This window comes from Dama dama, chromosome 9 (genome assembly GCF_033118175.1).
Source record: "Dama dama isolate Ldn47 chromosome 9, ASM3311817v1, whole genome shotgun sequence".
Lineage (NCBI taxonomy): Eukaryota > Metazoa > Chordata > Mammalia > Artiodactyla > Cervidae > Dama > Dama dama.
In genome coordinates this window covers 22,132,994-22,158,829 of record NC_083689.1, presented here as the reverse complement: position 1 = coordinate 22,158,829, position 25,836 = coordinate 22,132,994, and the positions used below count along the sequence as shown (strand labels likewise).

The 25,836-nt window shown below is 51.4% G+C and overlaps 3 protein-coding genes across 14 annotated transcripts in view; 2 read left to right on the top strand and 1 right to left on the bottom strand.

Moving 5' to 3' along the window:
- Positions 1-14,607, top strand: part of SAFB (scaffold attachment factor B) — a 60,752-nt gene extending 46,145 nt beyond the window's left edge. For 3 of the 8 annotated variants that reach the window (XM_061150595.1, XM_061150593.1, XM_061150598.1), the window contains 17 exons: positions 14-72; positions 2,518-2,545; positions 3,492-4,002; positions 4,427-4,476; positions 5,251-5,345; positions 6,991-7,140; positions 7,219-7,301; positions 7,605-7,744; positions 7,901-7,989; positions 9,379-9,485; positions 10,046-10,333; positions 11,111-11,248; positions 11,757-11,799; positions 13,211-13,329; positions 13,564-13,733; positions 14,080-14,131; positions 14,313-14,607. In XM_061150595.1, the coding sequence (XP_061006578.1) occupies positions 14-72; positions 2,518-2,545; positions 3,492-4,002; positions 4,427-4,476; positions 5,251-5,345; positions 6,991-7,140; positions 7,219-7,301; positions 7,605-7,744; positions 7,901-7,989; positions 9,379-9,485; positions 10,046-10,333; positions 11,111-11,248; positions 11,757-11,799; positions 13,211-13,329; positions 13,564-13,733; positions 14,080-14,131; positions 14,313-14,415 (2,225 nt within the window). In that variant the 3' untranslated portion in view covers positions 14,416-14,607. Of the gene's footprint in view, positions 1-13; positions 73-2,517; positions 2,546-3,491; positions 4,003-4,426; positions 4,477-5,250; positions 5,346-6,990; positions 7,142-7,218; positions 7,302-7,604; positions 7,745-7,900; positions 7,990-9,378; positions 9,486-10,045; positions 10,334-11,110; positions 11,249-11,756; positions 11,800-13,210; positions 13,330-13,563; positions 13,734-14,079; positions 14,132-14,312 lie in introns of those variants that run through there. The other 5 variants (XM_061150596.1, XM_061150601.1, XM_061150594.1 and 2 more) reach the window with 3 other exon arrangements.
- A 3,023-nt stretch (positions 14,608-17,630) lies between these two features.
- MICOS13 (mitochondrial contact site and cristae organizing system subunit 13) lies at positions 17,631-19,525 on the bottom strand. The gene is made up of 4 exons (XM_061150610.1): positions 19,185-19,525; positions 18,356-18,533; positions 18,115-18,166; positions 17,631-17,855 (listed from the first exon to the last, which is right to left on the bottom strand). The coding sequence occupies exons 1-4, from the start codon at positions 19,211-19,213 to the stop codon at positions 17,758-17,760; spliced, it is 357 nt and encodes a 118-aa protein (XP_061006593.1). The 5' UTR covers positions 19,214-19,525; the 3' UTR covers positions 17,631-17,757.
- Positions 19,526-19,681: 156 nt separating this feature from the next.
- On the top strand, positions 19,682-24,688 carry HSD11B1L (hydroxysteroid 11-beta dehydrogenase 1 like). Of its 5 annotated transcripts, none has more exons than XM_061150607.1 (8): positions 19,682-19,982; positions 21,672-21,758; positions 21,842-21,972; positions 22,581-22,686; positions 23,087-23,178; positions 23,444-23,537; positions 23,648-23,813; positions 23,916-24,688. In XM_061150607.1, the coding sequence occupies exons 2-8, from the start codon at positions 21,686-21,688 to the stop codon at positions 24,109-24,111; spliced, it is 858 nt and encodes a 285-aa protein (XP_061006590.1). In that variant the 5' UTR covers positions 19,682-19,982; positions 21,672-21,685; the 3' UTR covers positions 24,112-24,688. The 5 variants fall into 5 exon arrangements, with proteins under 5 accessions (XP_061006590.1, XP_061006589.1, XP_061006588.1 ...); XM_061150606.1 differs by having other exon boundaries at positions 21,640-21,758; XM_061150605.1 differs by lacking the exon at positions 19,682-19,982 and adding an exon at positions 20,194-21,165 and having other exon boundaries at positions 21,640-21,758.
- The last annotated feature ends 1,148 nt before the right edge of the window (positions 24,689-25,836 follow it).

Here is a 25,836-nt window from a genome sequence, read left to right as displayed (position 1 = left end):
ATTTTACAGGTAGAGGATAAAGAAAGTATAAACAATTTAGATACTTCATCATCTGACTTCACTATATTGCAGGTAAATTATTGTATGGCTCAATAATTTTAAAATCAAAGGTTAGACTACAGTTTCTGGACTCCACTTCTGATACAGTCCCAACTAAAAGTCACTGCAAGATCTGTTTTCCTTTTTTGGCCTCCTAGAGGGAGTTTTGCTTTCACCTTTCCTGTGCCTATTGAGAAGGGCTCATTGTTTCAACTCCCCCACCAGCATTGAAGGTCTCTTCAGTTAAGACTCAGGTCTTTAGGGGGGCTCTTGTTAGTTTGGTCAGTAACAGATCAAACCGTGGGGTCTGTCCTGGAGGGCCTCCTCTGCAATAGAAGTACTTCTAGGTGAGACATGAGACCGCAAGGGCAGCACCCCCTCCCCAGGACAGAAGAATGGGGCTCAGACAAGGGTGCAGGAGGGTGGGGTGGGGTGGCCACAGCACTGACATCACAGCTAGGAAAGATGGGTTCTGATTTTCCCTTCAGGAAGTTTGTCCTCAAAAAGTACACAGTTCTCTTGATGACTGTAGCATCTTGGCTATCAAACACAGGTTAAACTAACACCTGTGTTAAAAGTTAAATGAGAACAAATAAGATGTAGACTGACTTTTAGGTATAGTTTGCATTAACATGGATCTTCAGTTTCCTTTTACTTTTTCTGTCAGCCGATGTTGGTTTAAACTGTTGAAATAAACCTGAGTATCTGATTTTCAGAACGTTTTTGAAGAAATTAAAAAAAGGCTTATGCCAGTCCTTGTTTTTTCTTGTTTTAATAATGTAACTTATGCTGATTAGTTGGAAACCACCTTTCAGACAAGACCTTCATTTCTCTCTGCCAGACAGGGGCCGGGTGTATTATCAGTGAGCCACAAGCCAGCCTCCAGGAGGGTACAAATCAGAAGAAAACTTGGTGAAACTTGGTTAACCATTCAGATTAATGTCTCTCCAGCTGCAGAGACAAAGCCTGTTCCTGACTCAGAAAGAAAAGGAGGAGCAGGCTTATTTTCTTGAGTGTCTCCTCAGGTTTAACAGTCCTGTGTACATTGTCCAGTCAGGACAGTACATATAGCCCGTTTTTGTCTAGGGAAAGTTAAGAGAGAATCATTTTGCCTAAAATGATTGTTTCCTTCTGTGTAGAATCTTTCATTCCCAGCGTGAAATGGAAAAAAAAAAAAAAAACTTGATTACCAATAAATGAAACTGTTATAAAAGTGACCCGTTTTCTAGGGCTCCCCAGGATGGCAGGTCACTGCCCAGTGGACTGTGCACACCGTTCACGTGTGTAACTTACACACTGAGCACCTGTGCTGTCTCAGATGCACAAGGAGGGAGGCTGGTTGCCATCCTGCCTGTGTGTAAACAGAACGGAGGGTAGAGACCTGGACTGATCAGTGGACTCAGGTCTCACAGCCATTGCTCAGATCTCGGCCCTGCTGTGTGTCCTTGAGCAAGTTTGTCCACCACAGTGTACCTGACTCCTAATCTTCGAAAAGAAGGATGATACTAATAGAACCAACTTGCTAGGGCTGTGTGGTGATTGGTTAATATATGTGTATGTAAAGTACTTAAATTTCTGCCTGGAAACTAGACAGTGCTTATCAGAATTGGCTGGAATTCTAGAATATTGTCCCTTGAGCAGAGGGAATGCAGGGGCCAGTGACCACACGTTGAAAGTCCCTTCCTTTAGTTGGGCAGCCTCTCTGTGAGCACATGGTCCCTGCATTAAATGTGTAGGACTTGGCCTGATGTGGGATGAGGTACAGATGAGCCTGTGTGGAGGAGGTAGGAATGGGGGTAGTAAAACCAAGCGCTGGTGTTGGTAAGGAGTAACAGTGGTATGACTTGACAATGGCTTCCTGGGAAGGACTTCAAGGATGTTGAAGAATTAGAGCTGGCTCACTGGGTTATTGATTGGAAGAGATGAAGAAGGCACATGTGATACTGTAGGAACTCGATTGACCAGGTAGGTGGGCAGGTGTGTGTTGTGAGCCCACCGCGCACAGTTAAAACATGGGTCAAGTCACCTATGCCTTCTTTCCCATGATCTTTGGAATTTTTGGAAACTATTACTGCATTAGTGAAAAATGATTATCTGGTATAATGTGTCTGGTATTCTGCTAGACAATAAAACTATAAAACTGAAAGTACAGCTATCCAGGCATTTAAGACAATTGAGACAGCCATGTGATGGGTTCATCACCATCAAAAGTGATAATGTTGCCAGGCCCTGGGAAATGCAGCAAAGCACAGGACAACAACAAACATGGAGAGTCCCCTGGGGCCGAGGTGGATGAAGTGTGGCACCAACTCTCCTACAGGCTCTTGCCTGGAACAAGCAGGTTCCTTCGCCTGTTGCATTTGTGAGGTTCCTTGTCTGTGTTTTAAAAATTCCCTTCTTAGTTGTTATACTTTGGGGTGTAAATAAATTCTAAGTTTCATCCATCTGGCACAATTTTATTTATGTTTTTTGTTGCAGGAAATTGAAGAGCCGTCCTTGGAGCCAGGTACTGTTAAATGAAAAACTTAGCAACGGGGTTTGGAATCATTCTAGTTTTCCACTTTCTCTGTTTGAATTCTTTAATATTAAAGTTATCTTACTATAGTATACATTGTTTTAAAGGTTTACGATCCAAAATATACCAGGATCATAGAGATTGGAAACCCAGCCATATCACCAGATCTGTGAAAGTGGCTGATTTCTCATTTTGTAAAACATATTGGTGAGATGAGACTATCTCATGCCTTTTTAAATGAACACGGCACTTAAACAGATACAGAGAGAGTTTGGATGCCTCTCAAAAGCTAATACTTTTGTATTCCACAAAACAGATCTTGTGATATTGGGCAGTGTGTTAATTTTGTGGTTTTTAATTCAGGCAGTGCAGGCAGTGGTAGGGAGATAACATTTTAAAGCATTGAGACATAACTGGATTCCAGAAGAAGAAAAAGTTTCTTCATAAGAATTCCAAACAAATACTATTCACTTTCTGGACTACAAATATCTCAGAGCACCGATGGAAGAGATTCTGGTTTTCATGTCGGACTGTTCTGTTAAAAGAAATTCAAAGAAATTTGGAAATTGAGCTCTGTTCAGTGAATGGTGATACACTGAGTTAAGCAACTTGGACTTTGGAAGCTAAATTTGGAAGAGTCATATATACACGCCGACAGAATGAAGACCGTCAAGAATCAGCCAGAAGGTGTTGGGGGTTAAATAAATCTCTGGGATGCTTTTCTCTTCCATGTAGCATAGAGGCTTACTCTAGCAGTCGGTCGGAGTGCAGGTAGTGTAACCAGTGTTAAGTTTGTGTACCCGCGGGTTTTCCAATCTCTGTGTAGCTAGCAGTTCTCTTCGTGTTAGTGTGGCCGCCGTGCCAGTTCCGCATTTGTGATTGCTTTATTTCCCTGGTAATTAAACCTTGTGCCATTCTATTCCTGTTAAATCCGTAGAAAATGAGAAAATACTCGACATTTTGGGGGAAACTTGTAAATCTGAGCCAGTAAAAGAAGAAGGTTCCGAGCTGGAGCAGCCATTTGCACAGGAAACAAGTAGCGTGGGGCCAGACAGAAAACTTGCGGAGGAAGAGGACCTTTTTGACAGCGCCCATCCGGAGGAGGGTGATTTAGATTTGGCCAACGAGTCAACAGCACACGCTCAGTCGAGCAAGGCAGACACCCTGTTAGCGGTAGTGAAAAGGGAGCCCGTGGAGCAGACAGGCGATGACGAGAGGACGGACTGTGAGCCTGTAGGGCTAGAGAAGCCAATTGAGCAGAGTAGTAAAGCCTCAGAGCACACGGAAGCCTGTAGCGAGGAGGCCGCGGAAGCGCCCCCGGAAGCCTCAAGCCCGGACCCCGGGGATAGCAAAGAAGACGTGAAGAAGTTTGCTTTTGAAGCTTGTAATGAAGTCCCTCCGGCTCCTAAAGAGTCCTCAGCCAGTGAGGGCGCTGATCAGAAAATGAGGTTTGTTTTTTCTCAGTTTTAGACCAGACGCTATCTCCTTTTCATTGGTCGTTTAATGACACACATGAGCTGTTTTTCTGCAATTGGCCAGCCAGACTGATGCAATTGTAGTTTATCTCTAAAGAATGTTTGATTTCTCTTTGTTTATTTTAAGCTGATTACATAATCTTTTTTTCTTTTCTCAACCTATCATGGTTGTTTTCTTTAATTCTTCCTAATTATCTTTAGCCCAGCAGAATTAATTAACTCCTGTGGGTCTGAAATCTTATGGTTAGGTCAGATTTCCAATACACGTTTGTAGGGGTATCATTTATTTCAGAACTAAATTTCGGGTAGGTATGCAACCTCAGCACATATTTTATAATTTTGAGTTAGTTTCCTCTCTGCTTCTTCCTTCTGGAGTGACATTGTCTTTTGTCTCTAGTTCTGTCGAAGATGACTCGGATACAAAAAAGCTTTCCAAAGAGGAGAAGGGTAAGTCAGCAGGGTGGCATCCCCAGGAGCGATGGTTCTAGTTGGCTCTAGCCCATCACACACCCATTTATACCTCACAGGCCTGTGAGCCTGTCTCGAAGCCTTTCTCCACTCTGGCCACCTGCTTCCTCACTCTGCGGGTTCTGGGTTGCAGGGCGAAATTGTCACTTTGATTTGATTGGGACACTTGATTTTGTCAGAGTCCTGTGAGCTCCTCCATCTGACTTTCCCTCTGATTTGTGAACTTCTTGGAAACAGTGACACATGCAGATGGAGAAAATGCTTCGAGTTTCACATACTGGGGCTTGGTGGGTCCCTGGTATGGCAGATTTATCAACAGCCCTTTATTAATTTTCCGATTGAGAAGTAGTTTTGCTGGTTGTCCCAGACTCATCCTTAATTGGTGTTCAAAGAAGGCCAGAAACTGGGGAGAGTTTGTATCTCAAGTTCCACCGTGACAGCTCCTGTCTTGCGTTCCAGAGTCACCTCACTGGGATGGGTGATGCCATCTGGTAGCTGATGGCTACCCCAGCCACGGGCCCAATGGCCCCTGACCAGTCGTAGTAAGGGACATTGCCATCGGTTCTAGCCACCCCGTGGGCAACTCCAGAACCCGTGTCAGGACAGCAGGCTGGCCTCCAGCCCCAGCCGTCTCTGTACTGCTGGCCTCTAGAGCAAGTAGGGAGAGTGTCTGGTTTGGAATGACTCTAAGATACTTAAGACTCAGGATTTTGTCTGTATCTTGTTTTTGACTGGAACTTTCTTTTGAAATAGGTCGCAGCAGTTGTGGAAGGAATTTCTGGGTTAGTGGACTTTCTTCTACCACCAGAGCTACAGATTTGAAGAATCTTTTCAGTAAATACGGGAAGGTAAGAACCGACAAAGCTACCTGTGAGCTCATGCAGTATGGCCTCTACGTGTAGTTTTGTCCCCTGCAATGAGGACTTTGACACCATGTGGTTCTTTGAACTCATCGGTTTGCAGGCCTGTGGCTGGTCCACGCCACTGAAAGAGATGTGAGATCAGCGGGAGTTCCCAGAGCCCATGTCCACTTTGTAAATCTTGTGCTTCCCTGGCTCCAATCCACCATATCATTTGATAACTTAATGAGTCCATTTCTCTGGCCTTAAACCTGTTGAGGGATTGCTGTTGTGTGGGGAGGACTGAGTGGCCCATTGTTGTGAGTCATAGTGATTAGAGAAGCTGTAGATAAGTTATGAACAAAAGATCTTTGATTTAGACTCCTATGAGGAGCTGTAGGCCTCAGCTCTGCAGCACAGAGTGGTGTGTCTGGGGCATGTTGCCGGTCCCATGTGAGTCTCCTCTCTACACCTGGGGCTCTCAGAGCTGTGGGAGCCCCGCCTCTGCTCCGTGTTTTCCCCCTAGGCTGAGTAACTCTAGCCGCCTATGCCATACTTGCCTGTCTCCCTCTCTCCTTCCTCGGCCCACAAAAGGTGGACCTGATGCCCAGGTGGGGCCCACACACATACACATTGAGTGCTGCCTCTTCTTCCTTTCTCCCCCCGCTCCTTCCTCCCAGTGCTTCCTGGACTCACCTCCAGATAAGCTGCCATGCCCATGCCTCCTTGTCTTCAGTCTGCTTTGCCAAGTAAGATTTAGCAGAGGCCCTCACTCACAGTTAGGATTCAGAAATGATAACAGAGAAAACCATCTTTGATCTTGGCTGTTGATGTTAAGGAACTAACAAGGAAAACAAAGCTTGACGTGTTGCTCACAGTAACTCAAAACTCCTGGACATCTGCATTACATAGTGGGACCCTTCTCTTGATTCTGCAGTGGCCCTCAGGGCGGATGTCTGTTCTCTGCAGAGAAGTGTCTGTCTGGAGCCTGCAGTGTCTTGGGTGCACTGCAGGCTTAATGTGGATTGAATCCGGACCAAACTTCTGGGAATCCTTATTTTGGGGCTCAGATTTCATGTGGCACAATAAAGATGAATATCAGCCATGGCCACTGACATACTGGGACTTCTGAGCCATGGGCCTTCTCTCATAAATGGGCGTCCCCAGCCTCAGTTTGCTGCTGCTGTTGGATCAGTTAACTACATCTAGCATGTGAGGATGTATCTGTAGCACCTGAAACATCTCTTTGAATTTTGTGAGTAATAGGGTGGGCTCTGCGTTCCAGAGTGCTCTTTGTAAACCTGTCCTATGTCCCTCTCCTTCTATAGGTGTGTCTTCTTACTTCACTGTCCACCTGCCTGACTGCATATTTAGAAACATTTCCCTTCCAGGCTTACATAGTATTAATGGAATTCTGGCAGGACGCTGCCTTCAGCTTCACTCTCCTCTCTCCACCTCACTGTCATCCTGGTCTCCTAGAAAAACAGCCAGGATGGAATAGGAGCAGCCAGGCTATAGCATTGCCCTTCACAGCCTTTACCTGCCACTTGTCGTCCACCTGTTCTTGGCGTCTCTTGGAAGTGGCATGAACCACAGTGTAGGGGTCTGTGTGGGGGCTTCGTGTATGAGATGTACGTGTGTGTTTTCCTTCAAGGTGGTGGGCGCCAAAGTTGTGACCAATGCCCGGAGTCCTGGAGCACGCTGCTATGGCTTCGTTACCATGTCCACAGCAGAAGAGGCCACAAAATGCATTAACCACCTGCACAAAACAGAGCTCCATGGAAAGATGATCTCAGTGGAAAAAGTAAGGGGCCATTTTCCTCCTGGGATCTGACCACGTTAGGAAATAAGGTAATACTTCTACCTGATTCTCTTTTTTTAGGCGAAAAATGAACCTGCCGGGAAGAAAAGCTCTGAGAGAAGAGAAGGGGAGGGGAAAAAAGAAAAATCTAGCAATACTGACAGGTATGAGTCTTCTCGCGGGGATTATGGACAAGATAACCTTTTTCTTCATGTCTCGATCCTCACTTTTCCACGGGTGGGAAAGGCTGTGAGGCTTTCGCCCCCTTGCCTTCTGTGCACTTGTTGGAGGATTTTCCCGCCAGTCCTCAGAGATGTCAAGTTCCTCTCCTAGGCTGCGTGTTCTGCAACCTGTGGATGCCTGTGAGGCAGCCCCATCCTCACTCGGTATTCATTGCAGGAGTCTTCGCTGGATTGGTCCCCCAGTGTTTCATCTCACACATATCTGTATCTGCATGCCATTTATAGATCTGCCAACCTCAAGAGGGAAGAGAAGGCTGACAGAAAAGATGATGCTAAAAAGGGTGAAGACGGGAGTGGAGAGAAGAGTGAAGACCAGGATGATCAGAAACCTGGCTCTTCAGAGCGCTCTCGAGCCACAAAGTCAGGTAGCTGACCAGTGGGTATGAGAGATTGCACCCTGGCTTCTGTTCCTGGCTGGTGTGGTTAATGGGCAACACAAACTACATTTGTTTCCCTTGAAGTTGAGTACTTTTCTCTCAATAGGAGGTGTCCCTTCTTACCTGACTCCTCTCTTCCTGTAGGAAGCCGAGGAACTGAGCGGACTGTGGTGATGGATAAATCTAAAGGTGTGCCTGTTATCAGTGTCAAAACATTGGGATCCAAAGAGCGAGTGAGTATTCTCTTCCTGCCTGGCTTATTTCCTTTGACAGTTCTGTGTGTTTTAGGGGATTCTTGAGCTTAATTTGAGGAAAGCTTGTCAGTCTGCTGAAAATGGAGGGTTTTTGGGAACCTTAAAATTGAGAAACTTTAAAGGCTTTCCTTCATAGTTTCGATAAGAATTAACTGCCCCCTTTTTTAAAAAAAGACACCATTTCAAAATTCATTTATGGATGTGATTGGCTTTATTTGCCTGCATCTGGGCACAGCAGTCCATGTTCATTGCCGGCCTCGGGTTTCAGCAGCTCTCCATTGTGCATTTGTAACCCACACTTGGCGGAGCCAGCCTTCCGGCTGCCTCTGTGCCCAATCTCCATCTTACTCATTCCGTGCATTGTCTCCGTGCAGACGCTCCATAGAGTCACAGAATCCACAGAGTGCCCACCTTAGGTTCTTACCACTTCACCCTGCCTCCTGTTGTAGGGTCACGGGCAGCTCTGGATGTTCATAATTCAACTCTTGACAGCCTTACAACTAGGATGGATGTGGGCCCAGGTCCCCAAGACTACCCACATTTCCAGATCCACTCGGGGTCCCACTGGGCTCAGCAAGTAGTTGTAGTTACACCTAAGGTTGGCTCCAGGGATGCAGGGAGGTGATAGAGTCTGGAGGGAACTCTGCTGGCTCCCTGTGGACTCCTTCCCGAGATGGCTCCCCAGGCAGGGACAGTGCAGCAGCACAAGGGTCATGCTTCTGCCCAGGGAGCCCCGTTACAGCTGCAGTCCCCAGGCCTTTCACTTGGGGCTGGTCACATAGGTACCCTCTCCTGACTCCCAGAAGGAAAGCAGGTGTTCAGCATAAACCATCGTTTGCATGGTCAGGGCACAGTGAGCCACCTATGTTTGTGGAAATATTTTACTCTATCAGATCATTTCTTCCTTCTTTTTAGCAAATGATGTCAAATGCAAAAATTGAAGTGTGGATTCAAGGGCTAAGATGAATAGATGTCAAAAATTAATGCCCTTGGCACAAATAAGGAATCCTCAGACATGGCAGAAGTGGGCTTGATTGGACACCATTGCGTGATTAATATTAAAGAATGTGTTTGGATGCACTTGACAAAATGGAAAAAAGTGTGGTTTTTTTAATGTCAAATGAAAAGTTTCTGAGAAAATTCTCTTTTCAATGTTGACTACTGAAAGTAGGCAATGGATCCCAGTTTAGCTTGGTAGTGAGTCTATGACTCAATTTTGGTGAGCCAAAGTGAGGTTTCTCTAGAGAGAATACAATGTTACCTGATTGTTTAATTCGCTGTTCTGCTTCATTTCTGATCTCGGCTGCTTGGGCCTGGACACAGTTGATTGTTCCTGGTTTAACTTGTCAATGCTTCTTGGTGAACCAGGTGTCTAAGAGCCAGGATCGCAAATCGGCCAGCAGAGAGAAGCGGTCTGTTGTGTCCTTTGATGAAGTCAAAGAGTCGAGGAAGTCAAGAGACTCGGAGTCTCGCAGGTGAGTTGGGATCCATGGATGTTGACTGACTTGGGCAACACACATATCAGCCAGATGTAGTTTTGGTGAAGTAACTGGCAAATAGATCAGTGAAACCGACCCTAATGCATGTTTACTTTAACATGATAGAGATATTTGTCATGACATTTCCCAGTATTGAGAGAAGGACAGGCTCTCCTCAGCGGCTTCAAGTCACTGGCCTCTGCCTTCGGACCATCCTTTGGGTCTCTGGCTCATATCACTGATGCCCATGTCAACATAAACTGCTGGCTGCACAGAAACATAAAAGTTAAATTCATTTGTTTGATGCAAAAGTAAATCTATTTGAGTTTGAGCTTTTGAAAGGACTAAAAATTTATAAAGGAGTCGACTAAATTAAAATTTCCCTTCTCAGCACTGAAAGACCAAAGATGTGTGACAGGAATAAAGTTGATTTAAAATAAATAAAAATTAGCCTGATGTATCTGCAGTTCGAGGGCGCCCCCCCCCCCCCCCACATTGTCACCTGGGAGCACTGCTGCAGCTCAGGGGTCCTTGGAGCCTCTACTCTTTGCTTGCAGGTTGCGCGAGCATAGTGAGCGAGAGCAGTCCATGCAGGCAGAGTTGGAGCGGCAGGAACGCAAGAAGCTGCTCATTGCCCGCGAGAGGCTGGCCTTCCACAGACACCGCCTAGAGAGGGAGCGCATGGAGCGGGAGCGGCTGGAGCGGGAGCGTCGGCGGGTGGAACATGAGCGCCGTCGTGAGCAGGAGCGCATCCACCATGAGCGCGAGGAGCTGCGGCGCCAGCAGGAGCTGCGTTACGAGCAGGAGCGGCGGCCCGCCGTCCGCAGGCCCTATGACTATGGGCGGTAAGCCATGCCGCAGCGCGCTGCCACCCCTAAGGTGGCCCATGGCATTTAGAACTGTGCCATGTTCCACAGAACCCTGTTAATGAGTGATTTTTGTCTAAAAAGAAGCACAAGGGGAAAAAAAGCATGAGTGTTTGCTACAGCTCAACTTGATATTTCTGTACTTTATATGGAAACCTGAGGTAGTTTGAGATTTTTGGAGAAACAGTGGGTGAAAGTGGTGCTTATTAGATCATGAGGTTTGAGTACCAGCACAGATAGACACACACACACTTTCCAGGCTTTGAAATCATTGCAGTGATATAAATGGTTTTGAACAGGTACGTTGCAAGTGCTACTAATAGTCCTCTGCACTGGGTGTCTCCTGGGTCAAGTCTACATGGGGCAGGACAGTTAGTGCACTAACTGTCCTAATAGGCTTGCCTACCCTTGTGGCCATGAGCAGTTCCCAGAAGGGATCTGACACCCACTTCACTGATCCCCCTCCTTGGGGATCCCCTCCTTACCCCTCAGGTAAGGAGACCTGAGCTTTCTCTTCGGGGGACTCAGGTATGTTGGATGAGAGAATGGAGCTGTTCAGTCACATCCCATATCACCCCTCCAGGCGCTCTTAGCTCTAGTGGCAGAGAATGGACTCTGCATAAAGTTAGTTCTTGTTCTGTGAGGTGATGGGACAGTTGGACTGTTGAGAGTTTATTTACCAGCTTCCACAGAGGTCATCCATTAAGTAGGGTAAATGTATGCCCTACTTTCTTGCTTCCCACCCCTCCACCCCAGGCGAGATGATGCATACTGGCCGGAAGCTAAGCGGGCAGCCCTGGATGAGCGCTACCATTCTGACTTCAACCGTCAGGACCGCTTCCACGACTTTGACCACAGGGACCGGGGCCGCTACCCTGACCACTCCGTTGACAGGTCAGCCACTCACCCTGGCCACTTAATTCATGTGGTTTTTTGGGTTTTTTTGCCCTGGTTCATTCTGTTCTGTGTGTGTGTGTGTACACCATTTTTAAAGTCTATTGAATTTGTTATAATGTTGTATCTGTTTTATGTTTTGGGTTTTTTGTTTGTTTTTTAATGGTTTGGTTTTATTGCTCCATGGCATGTGGGATCTTAGCTCCTCAACCAAGGATGGAATCCCCATCCTCTTCATTGAAAGGCTAAGTCTTAACCACCGGGCCACAGGGACATTCCCTGTCCTGTTTTTGGTTTGGTGTTTGTTTGTTTGTTTGTTTGTTTGTTTGTTTTTCGGTCACTGTTCATTCATAATGAAGATCTCAAGCGGCAGTTCTAGGTCTCAAGCCCAGTTGAACCAGCAGTGTGTGTGTGAATTACCTAAGTTCAGCTTGGGAAATTTTTTCCATTTGGGGATCTGTCCAACCTATGTTTCTCCTCATGATTTCATTTGAATTGCCTTTTTCAGGAGAGAAGGTTCAAGGTCAATCATGGGAGAAAGAGAAGGACAGGTAAGTCAGAAGCTGTGATTTTAACCAGTTTTCCCTGTACAGTTGATTCTCTTTTCTTTTGCATGCCTGCTTCCTCCTCCACCCAAGTTAGAGTAATAAGGAGTAAGGGAGTGTGGCACCTGCAACCTTTGTGGAACAACAGCGTGAATGAATAGCTTGTACTTTGTGCTGGCCCAGAATTCAAGCAGGTATTCTGAAGCCTCGTATAGCCTTGACCCTGACGTTGTACACATCTTTGTGACTACTTGGGTACTAAATTGCTGGAGAGCTTTGCGTGAGCCTGGTAGGGTCTGTTGGAACGTTCCGTGTGACCCACGGTGCTGGCCAGATGTGATGCCTCATGTCATGGGCTTCAGGTGCACCTGGAGTGTCAGTGGTTCCCCAAGCATTTTTTCTTTAGCAGCATTAACACATTAGAAAACAAGTTCAGTTTTATCCTTTTTTTTTCCTCTCTTATATTTAGCTTGAGAAACTTTCTCCAAAGAGCCTTGACTTTTTAGTGGGTTCCTTGGAGAATGGGAAAGATGAGGGAAGGTTGCGGTCAAGGCGTTACTCGGAAGACAGAGTCGCCACCCTGGGGGTTGGTGTTCTCCCTGACCACAGCACCTTGATATACTGTCCACCTTCCTCCAAGCTTGAGAACATGGCTGGGAGTAACCAAGCTCCTGAGGCCTTTCCTGCCGCCTCAGGAGCAGTTCATGACCCTCATGTGATTCCTGTTTCTCTCATCCCAGAGGTACGTCTCACACACAGCTGAATGTGCCCCTGGTGTCCTGGGTTTCCTGTGGTGGAGACGTTGAGCAGCAACATGGTGGTTACATGTCCCACTCTGGGATCCAGAGCAGGGTCACATCCTGGTGCTCCCACTCCTCCTGAGCCTGTTTCTCCAGCTGTGTAAGGGAGCAGGAGGTGTTAAATAAGATGACTTGCGTGTGTCTATCCAGCCATGCCATGCTGCTCTTTAACATGGATGGCTTCTGTCATCTGATTACACAGTGCCCTCCTGAAATCAAAAGGCTGTTTATCCCTGGTGACTCCATGATTATATTCTGCATGCAGGCACCTGGCACATCGTCATCTTTTCCTGCTATGGGTCAACCACTTGACCCCACCACCCTTTGGTCCATGGGTGCCCGAACCTCTGCCTTCTGGTTAGGGAGCACCTAGTTCAGTCTTGGGCTCCACGAGCGCTTCTGCTGCCCAGGCTGTGAGCAGATTTCCAGGTGCAGGTGTGTCGTGCCAGCTGAAGGCCTCCAGACCCCAGACTGTGTGTGAGTGCCTATTGGCACTGTCTCAGACCTACAGGGGCTTCTGTCTGAGTTGTCATCCTTGTCATTATTAACTTGTTGCCCAGAGGCTGTGGGATTCAGTGTTACACTAAGATCTTTTATCTTGGCCCTTTCGCATCCAGCATTACCCTGAACGCCACGGAGGACCAGAGCGCCATGGCCGTGACTCCCGTGATGGCTGGGGCGGCTACGGCTCCGACAAGAGGATGAGCGAGGGCCGGGGGCTCCCTCCTCCACCCAGGTTTGTGACCCATGTCCCATGGAGCCCACCAGGGCCTCACATTCAACTGGCCTAATTGGTGTATCCAGCTGAGAACTCCTGATCTTGGGAATAAGCTGAGTGCGGGCTCTGCAGCCCAGGCTGTTTCCAGTCTCTCTGAATAGCCTTGGACCAAGTGCCAGTTCCATTCCCCGCAGCCCTCCATTGCTCAGAGGGCTGAGATCACAAAATGCCAACCCACCTTCCCAAACCCAGTGTCGTTGCTGTCCTGGAAGGCCAAGATGGGGGCAATCCAAATCAGAGATGTCTTTCTCCAAGGGGCAGACGAGAGTGGGGGGACCACGGCCGCAGAATAGAGGAGGACCGTGCCTGGCAGGGCGCTGCTGACGGAGGCATGATGGACAGGGACCACAGGAGGTGGCAAGGTGAGGACTGGTCCTCAGCGGACCTGCAGTGTCTTTGTGGAGAAGCACCGGGCAGCTAGAGGTGCCCCTGCTCCTGAGGGTGGGAGAGGCATTCTGCTTTGCCCACCACTCGGCCTTGCTCTTTGTGCACTGGGTGGGTGGGAGGGGTGCTGTGGGTGCCATAGCTCCTCTCTCTCTGCCTTGACTTGGCGAGGACTGTGGGTGTGTGTAACCTATGTGCTCATATATCCACCAGGGACCTGAGTCTTAAAACAGGGACTGGAGCCCTGAGTCTGAGCCCTGTGTCCTCTGAACTCCTTGTCTTGTGCCCCAGGGCACTGTGTGAAGAGTGTTTCTTGTTTTGCAGGCGGTGAGAGGAGTATGTCTGGTCACATGATGAACCGGGGAGGCATGTCCGGGTAAGGACTGTCATCATTGGTCTCGTTTTTGCCTGTAGGCTCTGGCGGGTGTCAATGCTGCTCACAGGGTGCACCTCTGACCCTTGGTGGTGCCACCCCGGGAGGGAAGAAAGCCCCAGAGAGACTGGGCACAGGGCAGAGCCCACTGAGGGGAAACAAACACAATCTGCCTTTGTTCCAGGCGCGGCAGCTTTGCCCCTGGGGGGGCCTCTCGGGGCCATGTGATCCCGCGAGGTGGCTTTGGGAGCAGACCCACTGACGCCCACTTCACTCGCCGCTATTAAGTGCTTGGGCTCCTGTGTTACACGTCACGTGGCAACAAGAATATGTTCTGTTAAGAGTTCCCTTAAACTGTGTACAATAATTTTTTTTTTATCTGCTGCCATATTGTAGCTCAATACAATGTGAAATTGTTTTTGTTTTTGTTTTTTTTTTGGTTTTTTGTAATAAATGTGTTTCTGTTCCAGTACCCTTTATTTAAAGTGTTGTGTCTTTTTACCTCAAGTAAAATGAAATTACACTCATCGATGTTAAGCCACAGCTCTTCCTTAAGGGAAGGAGGATGGAATGGGGGGCAGCTTTCAGGGACTGTTGGTTTTTCCAGAAGCACCTTGCCAGCAGCACGCCCAACATGAGCCCAGGCCTGGAGTTCAGAGGAGAGGACTGTCTGGGTTGTGCATCTCAGCCACCCATCTCGCCTTGGGGGCCTAGTGATTGTTCCCATGGCCCACATTCTGCCTCCATATATGAGATGCTTGCTGCATGGGATGTTCTGTGGGTTTTGTGTGGTAAAAATACACATAACATGAAATTTACTATTTTAATTATTTAAGGGTGTAATTCAGTGGCATTGTGTATATTCTCTGCATAATACATCTGTTCCCACCATCCATCTCTAGAACTTCCTCTTATCAAACTACAACTCTTTCCCCATCAAGCACTGACTCCCCCAGCACCCTGGCTCCCACCATCTACTTTTTGTCTCTGAAATCTGACTCCTCTAGGGATCTCATGAGTGGGATTGTGTCCTACTGTGAACAGCAGACGACCACGTATGCTGTGACAGGAGCAGAAGGGCTCTTGGACACCAGATAGGCCTGGGTGGGGTGGGCAAGGCCCAGGATGGAGGAGTGGGGAGGGGGTCTCACTCCACGCAAGGTACAGGTGTGTTCAGGGATCAAGGGCTGCCTGGACTCCAGGGGTGGCCAGGTTTACTGCAGAAGGCAGTGTGTAATGGGGCAGTGCCACCTCTATAGGTCAGCTATGTGCCTTGTCTCCAGTGGCCCTGGGTCTGTGTGGATGGGCCTGGGGGCACCCCACTCCACTATTAGGGGAGTAATGATCAGAGGCCTGCTTCTTGGCTCCATCTCTCACACTCAGGTAGGGTCTGGCCTGGCCCTCTCTGGAGGCTGAGATGTACCAACAACCAAGGCTGCCTGGGCCCGTTCCCCAGTGCCCACAGTCAAGGGAAGACAGACACAGGACAGGCCTTTTCACCTGTCGGCTGGATACACCTCCACCAGGCCAGGCACATCCCTGTCATCATTCCTCCATACTGCCTGGGCAAGAGTGACCTGGCAGACAGGACTCAGTTAAGAACCTTCACACACGAGAGCGCCTGGAGTCCCCCAGGAGGGTCCTGTTATTGGAAGTGTCCTTAAAAGGGAAACGGAGGCAGAGGGGCAAGATGGAGACATGACAGAGAAAGACAACCCTGCTGGCTGTGAGGGTGGAGTAAGGGGCAGTGGCCTCTAGAAGTTGGAAAAGACGGAAAACAGATCCCCACGCCCCACAGTCTGCCAAAGGAAGCATTATATACCTGGATTCCAGCCTGCTAAGACCCACGTTGGACTTCCACCCACATAGGGCAGTTGTGTCTCCTGAAGACAGCTGGCAACACCAGAAGACATTGGTGGTTGTCATGAGTGGGGGGTAAGGTGCCAGTGGTGTTTTGGGGGTTGGAGGCAGGGACAGTGCTGGACACTGTGCCTGGGGTGACACCAACTCAAATTCATCCTTCCTGGATGTCAGTGATGCCGAGCTGAGGAAATGTGCCCTGAGGTGGTGGGTGCTGCGATGGGGCACTGAGGAGCACTGGAGAAAGCGGGCAGGGGAGGCTTCCTGGAGAGGCGTCTAAGCCAGGGGCAGATGAACAGGAGTCAGCCAGGAGGAAAGATGGCCTAGTTGAGGGGCCGCACAACAGGGGAAAGGCAGCTGTGTTCTGGGAACTGAGGGCTTCCGGTGTGTCCCAGAAGGACAGAGGGGAGGTGGGGCCCCTCTGAGGAGTCTTTCAGGGGTGGGCAAGCCACAGGTGTGTGAGCAAGGTCCATGATGTCATCAGACATGGTCTATGGGGAACAGATGGAGAGGGTGGTCCCAGAGGTGGGGCCAGCAGGGAGCTGGTCACTGGCAACAAATACAAGTCGAAGGAGAGGAATCTGGGTCTGACGAGGGCACAGAGAGGTCAAGAGCAGCACCAGTCTCCAGGCTGTCAGATCATGACCAGGGTGGCACAGGTCACGCAGGGATCCCCTTTCCCAAGCACACAGCCCTCCCCACCCCTTCCTGGCTGAATGCATGGACAGATGTGTGCAATCTTCTATGCTCAGGTAAGTCTAGGAGACACCCTGGCCTCTGATCTCTGCCTCCCTCATCTGTAACACTGCTCTCCCCTCCTGGCTCACAGTCCTGAGTGAGCTCCATCCCCTAGAGTGACATGAACCCAAGAACTCTTGGGGACAGACAATCCTGTGCCAGCTCAGGGCACCAGTCGTTACCCAGGCCTGCTCCCTGCTCCCAGGGTAGGCTCTGGCTCCCATCCACATCCACCTCCTACCCTGTCAGCGGCAGAGGTCTTCTCCTGCTGTCACCATGGTGGGATGCCCTCTGCGGCTGGGTGCTGGGGACCTCACAGGGAGCATCTCAAGGGTCCACCCTCCCCAGAGCTCCTGCTGGATCGAGAGACATGTGGGTCCCCAGGCAGCTGACCCAGAGTAGGCATGGGGTGTCAGAGAAGGCTTCCCAGGGGAGCAGGATGTCTGGAAGTCAGGGCCCTTGTGGGCCAGGGAGACCATGACCACCAGGTCTGTGCTCCCCAGCAATCCTCAGGTTGGAGAGGGTGGAATGAGAGTGGAAACCAGGTGAGGCAGGGACTTGACCAGGCATGAAGATTAGTGAGCTGAGCAGGAAGGAGAATCAGCAGCTGCGGGGGCTTCCTCGCTGGCTCGAGATCTACAGGCCGTGTAGATCAGCCCTTGCCCCCAGACTGTGCCACCCTGTGCTCAGCCCTCCAAAAACCAAGGAGACCCCAGACCCAGATGGGCCCTCAGCATGTTCTGAACCCTGAGCCCAAGGGCTATGGTCTGTTCCCAGTCCCCATTACCAGGTCGAGGGCCCACCGGTGGGCAGGGTCCAGATACAAAGGAGTGGACCTTGGCCTTCGATCAAGGTCAGGCCCCCAGGAGCCAGAAGCCCATTTCCCGGGGGTCCAGCACATGGATTGAGGAACACTTCCAAGTCCTTTATTGGGCCAGCAAGGCCAGGAGCTGCCCAGTTGGGTCCCAGTCTGGTGTTCGTGGCACCCCTGCCCCTGTTCCCGCCTGGGGCAGACAGCTTCCTCTGACAGGCTACTTGGTTCGCTCCTTCAGGTAGTCCCAGCCCTCCTTGGAGTATTCCCAGGCCTTAGAGGGGGCCACGGACAGAGCTGACATCATGGTGATGATGCCTGTGGGGAGGAAGGGCCAGGCACTTTGAGCAGAGACTTTTAGAGGTACCACTACCAGCTATCAGTTCCATGCAGGGAAACAGATGGAGGTCACACATTGCTCCCCACTCACTGGAATCTCCACCCCCTTGTCTCTTTTAGCTCTAGGGGAGGGGGGTTGTACAAAGAACAGGAAAGCTAGTAATGGAAAGGAATGGCCAGGAAAGGATATGGGGGGTATCTGGGGCTCCTCCCCTGCATGCAGATGGACCAGGCCTACCTGAATTCCAAGAGTCGCGGATGTGAAAGTTAAACTTTGGAGGGGCTGGGAGCTGGGGAGAGAAGGGGAGAAGGAGCTGGTGAAAGAAGACCTGGCAGGCCCAGCCTCCCTCACTGGCCAGGAGAGCAGCATCCAGTGCCAAGGATGCCAAGCAGGGCTGAAGGACCCGGGATCAAAGGCCATCACAGAGCTGTCACCCCTGCTCCCTCCCAGGCACAGCCTCAATACCAGCTCAGGGTACCTGTGGTAACTTCAGGCCTGTCTGCTCGCACACGTACTGGCTGAACTGGTACACGGCAGTGGGGACCACCTCCTCGGCTTTCTGAAGGACCGCCTGACTCTTGTCACTGGGCCCCAGCAGCTCCTGGTCGTACACCAGGTATATAGCACCCCCAGCCACACTGCCCTTGATGAGGAACCTGCCGGCAGAGAAAGGAACCACAGTAGCTCAACAGACACTGCTGGCCACCTCCCAGGTCCAGGTCTGCAGGGGTGGGGGTGGGGGTTAGAATCCTAGGGGAAGGATGCCCACAGTCTAAAGAGGGACACACCTGAAGCCAGGCAGCTAAAGGGGGAAGCGCGGGGCATCTTGGGAGCCCAGAGGCGGGCCTGACACACAGCACTTAATTTAGAGCGTGCAGGAATATCCAGCGCCATTTAACTGGTACACTGAAGCATGCAGAGGGACGGTGTCACTCGAGATCCCGCAGAGGCCAGGGAAAAGTTAAGGCTTTAGACGTCTGACCATCTTCTACCTTCCAGTTCCCATGGAATGCTCCGAGAGGAACCCGCGGGAGGTTTCTAAGTGTCCCTTTACCTCGCAACAAATGCGTGCGGCACTCCCATATTACAGAGCCGGCAACTGAGACACGGAGGGGTCTAGTATACACAGTGCGAAAGCAAGGACTCGCTAGGAAGCGGGAAGTGGAGAAGCTCCACCCTGTCTGAACAGACAGGGGAGATCTGACACTATGGGCAGAAAAGAGGCGATCGGGAGCAAACCAGATGCCGGGTGCCCGCAGAAGGGAACATCTTCGGGGGCTTGCGGCCCGCCCGGTAACCCCACGAACCTCATCAGAGACCAAACTCGGGGTACCATGATCGCTCGGCTCCGCGCGCAAGGACACTCGGCTCGCCCGCCGCTTCCGGTTGCGGCGCCGCAGGGGCCTCTGGGACGCGTAGTCTCTTGTCAGCCGCAAAGGCTTCCGGGAGTCGGAGTCTCGGCTCCGAGAAACCAAAGATGGGCTGCGATGCGAATGCAAAAGATGTCTCCGCGAAGATTAGTCCTCAAGGACCGGCCACCGCAAAGCTGTCTGGGAAAAGTAGTCATCACTTCCCGTGAGGCGCCGGACGGTTCGTCTAGCTGCCAAGCCTCCTGGGAAATCCAGTCGGGCGCGGCACGGCCCTGGTGACGTGAAGGAAATAGAACTCAGGTGTCTTGAGTGAGGCCTGAGGGAGATCCACAAAATGCCAGCGCCCAGGAGATCCACCCACGCCCGCGCGACATACTATGGGCCCAGTCTTAGAAAGAGTCTGCCTGCCGGTTGTCACGGCAACACGAGGGCGGAATTGTCTGATAGGCGGGGCGTTGGTCACGTGATCGAGTCAGGGTTGGGGCTTCCCTAAGGGGTGAGGTCAGGGGAAGAGCTAGGCAGGAGGCTGTTGCCTGGCAACGCCTGGAACTGAGTGCCCCACAGTCTAGCCCCTCCCCGCGAGGAGGGGGGTTCGGAATCACGTGACTCAGACCCTACGCGGGGGGCGCGGTTCGAGCCCCGGGGACACAGCCGTGAAGTGAGGGTGGAGGGGCGCGTGCGTGGCTCCTAAGCCCGGACCCCGGCCCCTCTGGACGTTGGGAGAAACAAACCTGAGTGAGTGAATGCGCGGTTGGGAACGTGCAAGTGGGTCGCACGCCCCCTTTGTCTAGAGGAAAAACTCAGGCCCAGCGATGTCAGGAGGCCAGTAGGTTCTGCGAGGATCTGGGTTCCCCCCTTTCAGCCCCCTTCACAACCTAGCTATTTCATCCATTCGCCCCCCCCCCCCCCCCCCCCCGCCCACCTAGCTTTCCAGGTAACCGCTGCGGGGCTGCTGTGATCAGGACCGGGTTGAGGAGAAGGTTGGGCTGAGGGGCTTCAAGGCTTTCTCTGGAAATGGGGAGAGGTGGGAGAGCGTTCTTTGCTGAGGGGATACTGGCGTAACTGGGTTAAGGCGAGGAGTTCATTTCTCTGAGAATTGGTAGATTTATGGATGGGAAGTGGGGGAGATAAGGATGGACAGGGAGGCAGGGGCCAGACCTGTTGGGTCTCCATTCGGGGAAGTGGTGAATCCTGGAAGGGTTTGGAGCAGCAGGAAACATGCCAATTTTTTTTGGACAGAGATCCCTATGGCCTCTAATCTTTGCCCCGTGCAGTTCAGAGGATAGAAACCCCAAGATGGAATGGGCCTGTGCCCTTTTCATGGGGAAACCCATGACCATGTGAACTTTAATTAGCTGGCTTTTCTCTCTTATGCCTTCTCCCTGAGATACAAGTAAATCAACTCCCACAGCTGAAGTCACATCTTGACCCTGATGACATGGACACCTCCATCTCCAAGTTAGTCCTGAGTGTCCAATTCCTTCTGGGTGTCTCCAGATAGAGTTGTCTTTCTGGGCTCCCCCATTTCTCACCTCCCACATTCCTCATATCGCTCTGGATCAGTCTATCTATTGAGCACCTGCTACAAGTCTGGTGGTTTGGGGCACTGAAGATCCAAAAGTAAGCAAAACAGGGACTTCCCTAGTGGTATAGGGTTTAAGACTCTGCGCTTCCACTTCAGGGGGCTTGGATTCTATCCCTGGTCGGGGAGCTAAGATCCCACATGCTGCATGAAGCATGGCCAAAACATTAAAAAAAAAAAAAAAAAAAAAGTGAGCAAAACAGAAGCAGGTTTCTTTTTCCTTTCCGCCCTCATGGAAGTGAGTCTAAGGGGAGAGAAGGAGCCTGGACAGGTAATAAATCATCAAGATCATTCCAGGGGATGACAAGTGCTGAGAAGGAGATGAATGTTCCACAGGTAAGGAACAGAGGAGGATCAGGAAGAGAGGTGCTGTAGAGAAAGGAGGCCAGGCAAGCGCCCTCTGAGGAGGTGGTGGTTGCCGCAAGACTTGAGAGAGCAATTGGGTTGTACTTGGGAAGAGCATCCTCGAAGAGGGAACAGCTGGTGCAGAGGCCCTGAGGCAGGATGGTGACTGGCTGGTTCCTATGATCAGTGACGAGGCTAGTGTGGCCAAGCAGAGTGAACGAGAGGGACTGATCAAAGCAGGGTCTTCTTGGTCACCCACCTTTTGTCCTAAGTGAAACAGGCAGGGTTTTCAGCAGGTAAGATTGCTGCAGTGGCTCAGGTGAGCTGGATGATGACCTGGACCAGGTGGTAGCTATGGAGACATTAAAAAGGGGCCAGGGCCAGGGCTGGAGACATCATCACTTGCTGTTCGAACAAAGACACCGTTGGGAAAATGGGTGTGACTGGGGTTTAACTCTGGGCCAGGCCTGTGTGGGCTGCCCCCTCTCCCACTGCAGACCCAGGGAGGGCCATGAAGGTCCTGCTTCTCACGGGGCTGGGAGCCCTGTTCTTTGCCTATTACTGGGATGACAACTTTGACCCAGGTAAGTTCCCGGGTGTGGAGGAGGGAGGGGTGGTCTGGCTCTCCTGTCCATCCCCCGAGCTGACCACCCCTGCTCACTGCCAGCCAGCCTCCAGGGAGCCCGTGTGCTACTGACCGGAGTCAGTGCCGGCGTAGGGGAAGAGCTGGCATATCACTACACGCGCCTGGGCTCCCACCTAGTGCTCACTGCCCACACCGAAGCTTTCCTGCAGCAGGTGAGACACTCCATCTCAAGTAGGGGTGGGGAGTGGGGAACAGGGATTGAGTTTGAACCCCTGCAAGCATTCGGGCTTCCTATGTGATGTTGGGCAAGTCACCTAATCTCTCTGAGCCGTAGTTTCCTTATTTGCGAGTCAGAGACAAGAAAAGTACCTTCTCCTGGGTTCTGGTGTGGGACTGAAGCAGTAAGACAGTTGTAAAGCGAGTTTTTCTCACTGAAGGAGAGTAATGATAGTGAACAAAGGCTGTGCTGATAGCTCGGGTTCTCAAGGGCAAAAGTGAGGTGGGTAAACATTTCTCCTCACATAAATACATCTCCTGGGGACAAACCTTCCAAAACTTCAAGAGGCCAGCAATCTCAAGATTTATTTGAAATCTCCTGAATTTTAAATTTTGATGGTTGAACAAGCAAAAATGTCCCCCATTCTCGCCCGTGAGCTGCCAGATTGCCATCCCAGTGGTAAAGCTTTGGGGATGATGTTAAATGGAATCCGAGGCTCATTGAAGGGGAGGAGAGGCTTCAGGCTGGGGCCCTCATGGAGCCGACAGGTGGAGGGGGATCAGTTGGGGTGGAGGGGCCCACGGGCAGCTCTGGCCCCCCCAGGTGGTAGGGAACTGCCGGAAGCTGGGCGCTCCCAAGGTCTTCTACATCGCTGCGGACATGGCCTCTCAGACAGAGCGCGTGGTGCAGTTTGCGCTGGACAAGCTGGGTGAGGGGCGGGGCCTGGAGTCTGGGACCTTGGTCTAGGCTTTAGGGGCAAGACCCAGATTGGGGCGGGGGTGTGATAGTAACAGCCGTCTGAGGGCGGAGATTTATGGCTCCGGGGGCATGACTAGGGGGTGGAGCCTCATGGCATCCAGTGGGTGGACCCCATCCAGTGGGTGGAACTCTGGACCCGGCCCATTGGTTGAGGTTGAAGCCTGGTTAGGGAGTAGAGCGGGTTCTCTTTGATCTTAGTTGTGGCAGTGCCTGGGTCAGAGCTCACTGAGTCCGTGCTCTGGCCGGAGCTTCGCTAGTTCAGGGGTCAGGGCTCGGGGCGGTGTCTCATAGGGCCGGGGGATACGGAGTCTCAAGGACTAGCTCCAGGCTGACGGGCCTCTCCGGGCCAGGAGGGCTGGACTACCTGGTGCTGAACCACCTCGGCGCTGCCCCAGCAGGCACGCGGGTCCGCAGCTCCCTGTCGACACGCTGGCTCATGCAGGTACTCCGCCCCCTCGTGGCCCTGGCCCCGCACTCCCACCGGACTCCGCCGTCTCCCCGTTCCCATCAGACCCTGCCCCTCGGGGCTCCGGTTCTAGGCTCCGCCCCCTTGGCGCTCAGTCCCCTGGCCAATGCTCCCACTCTCCCACTCTTTCGGAACGCTGTCCCAGTCCTCAAGCCCCGCCCCTGCCTACCAAGGCCTTCGCCCCTCCCCGTTTGGGCTTGGATTCCTCCTCCGCCCGGTGACTCACAGTCGCCGCCTCCAGGTGAACTTCCTAAGTTACGTGCAGTTGACGTCTTCGGCGCTGCCAAGCCTGACTGACAGCAAGGGCTCCCTGGTGGTGGTGTCCTCATTGCTCGGTGCGTGTCCGTGGGGCAGGGCGTGGGGAAGCCACAAGGGCTGATGCAGGCGAACCCGGAGGGGGCCCGAAGGCTTCAGCCGCTAAGCCACTGCCCTCCTGCGCCCCCAGGCCGGGTGCCCACTTCCTTCTCCAGCCCCTACTCGGCAGCCAAGTTCGCACTGGACAGCTTCTTCAGTTCTCTCCGGCGGGAGTTGGACGTGCAGGAAGTGAATGTGGCCATTACCATGTGCGTTCTGGGTCTCCGAGACCGTGCCTCAGCCGCCGAGGGAGTCAGGTGAGGCCCAGGACGCGAGGCAGGGCCAGGCTGGCCTGGGAAGGGCTGTGGCTAGGCTGCTCAGCCCCAGCTGCAGTCCCCAGCATACCCTCCCGTCGCCAGGGGCATCACGAGGGTCAAGGCGGCTCAAGGGCCCAAGGCAGCCCTGGCCGTGATCCGCGGAGGCGCCACGCGTGCCTCCGGCGTCTTCTACCCGTGGCGCTTCCACCTGCTCTGCCTGCTCCGCAGCTGGATGCCACACTCGAGGGCCTGGTTCGTCCGCCAGGAGCTCAACATAACGACTCCCCCTGCTGCCTGAGCCGCTGGGCTTGAGGCCCCTTCGTCTTCCCAGAAGATGACCCTCCAGCCAACCGTCCTGGAGCCGGGACACACACTGAAGACACTTCCGAGCAGGTGGTCAAGGACCAAGAGAAAGTCAGCAAGACACAAAAGTAAACCCGAGAAAAACTACCAGCACTTGAAAACAAGCAGAATTCGGAGTGTACCAGGCATCTTGTCAGGAAGTCGGAAGTAAATTACCTCCGTCGTCTTAGCTGTTACTGATGATATGAGAGCTGCTTCCATTTTGCAGATGAACAAACTGAGGCTCAGAGAGGCGATGTGACTTGCCCCAGAGCCCCGGCCACATCCAACAGGTCATACCACCACTGAGCCACCCTTGGAGCCCTCTCTATCTGTGACCTGAAACCACTGCCTCCCGCTTTGTTCCTTCCACTCAGTCAGCCTCGGAGCATCCTCCAACCCTTTCCCCAAGCAAGGGAGACCTCAAAGCTCTCGAGTTGCTCTTGGGGTCTGAGGAGAGGGAGGAGGAAAAGAACATGTTCTAGGCTAGGTCCAACCTCCCATTTGATAATAAAAACCCTTCTTCCCTTGCACACCCGCTGTTCAGGTTCCTTCCAGTTTGCTTGTGGCAGGAGGTGAAGAGGGATGTCTATGATATATTTATGTCAGAATGCTCAACTTCATTTCACAGATGGAGAAACGGAGGTTTTGAGACAGGTGGACCTCATCCAGGAAATCAGGGATGGAAGGGAAGGGAACCGCTTGTGGACCAAAGGCGTTATTTGCAGCACGTGATTTATGCCCCAATAATGACCACCTGTATCAAGCACTATGCACTTGACATTCGTGACCTCATGGCATTTTTTTTTTTTTTTTTTACCTCATGGCATTTTTGCAACCGGAAGTCAGTGCTATCATTATTATCATTTTATGGATGAGGAAACAGAGCGGGGAAGTTGGTGGCAGAAGCTGAGATTCCTACAACAGACTATCCCTCTTTAAGGCAATGTGTGCATCTGCACACCACTGATATTTACATTAATAAATTTAAAATGGAGACTTTCCTTAGAATGGTAAACCAGCACTGCTTGCATAAAGGAAAAGTAACTATAAAGATTAAAACTGTAGCATGAAAACAATGTTATAAAATGCAAGCTACCGTTGGTTCTCCAAGGCACCAAGATCAGCGGATGTTCGAAGGGGTAACCCCCAAACAGATCAGCCCCAAACTGATACTGACTCTTGGAGATAAACAGGATTGAAAGATAAAAACAAGGGGGGTGGGGGGAAGGTTTTGTTCCCCCTATGCCTCCTGTCTCTGCCCCTAAAATTACACCAGGTGGCGCTAGTGGTAAAGAGCCACCTGCCAGTGCCTGCGGACATGAGCCGAGGGTTCGATCCCCGGGAAGATCCCCCGGAGGAGGAGATGGCAACCCATTCCAGTATTCTTGCCTGGAGAATCCCATGGACAGAGGAGCCAGGCGGGCTACAGTCCTTAGGGTCCCACAGAATCGAACACGACTGAAGCGACCTAGCACACACGCACATATCAAGTGCCACCCGGGGCACTATATCACAACACTTAGCGCTAGTCCAGAACTTGGCTTCATTTATCGTAAAACCAATTCCTCCGTTAGTGAAAGTTTTATTTTGTGCCAGGTGTCATTATATCTTGCTCAGTTCGGAATTGGTACTATTTTTGTCATCCTTCTATAAATGGAGAAATTTTGGTAGTGGGAGG

Excerpts from the sequence above, each read along its gene's own strand:
- HSD11B1L (XM_061150605.1), top strand. Across the intron at positions 21,973-22,580 it reads CCGAAGCTTTCCTGCAGCAG|GTGGTAGGGAACTGCCGGAA; the intron begins GTGAGACACTCC and ends TGGCCCCCCCAG. Across the intron at positions 23,538-23,647 it reads GGTGGTGTCCTCATTGCTCG|GCCGGGTGCCCACTTCCTTC; the intron begins GTGCGTGTCCGT and ends CTGCGCCCCCAG.
- MICOS13 (XM_061150610.1), bottom strand. The coding sequence starts at position 19,213 with ATGGTACCCCGAGTTTGGTCTCTGATGAG. Across the intron at positions 18,167-18,355 it reads CAGGCCTGAAGTTACCACAG|CTCCCAGCCCCTCCAAAGTT; the intron begins GTACCCTGAGCT and ends TTCTCTCCCCAG. Across the intron at positions 17,856-18,114 it reads CCGCGACTCTTGGAATTCAG|GCATCATCACCATGATGTCA; the intron begins GTAGGCCTGGTC and ends TCCTCCCCACAG.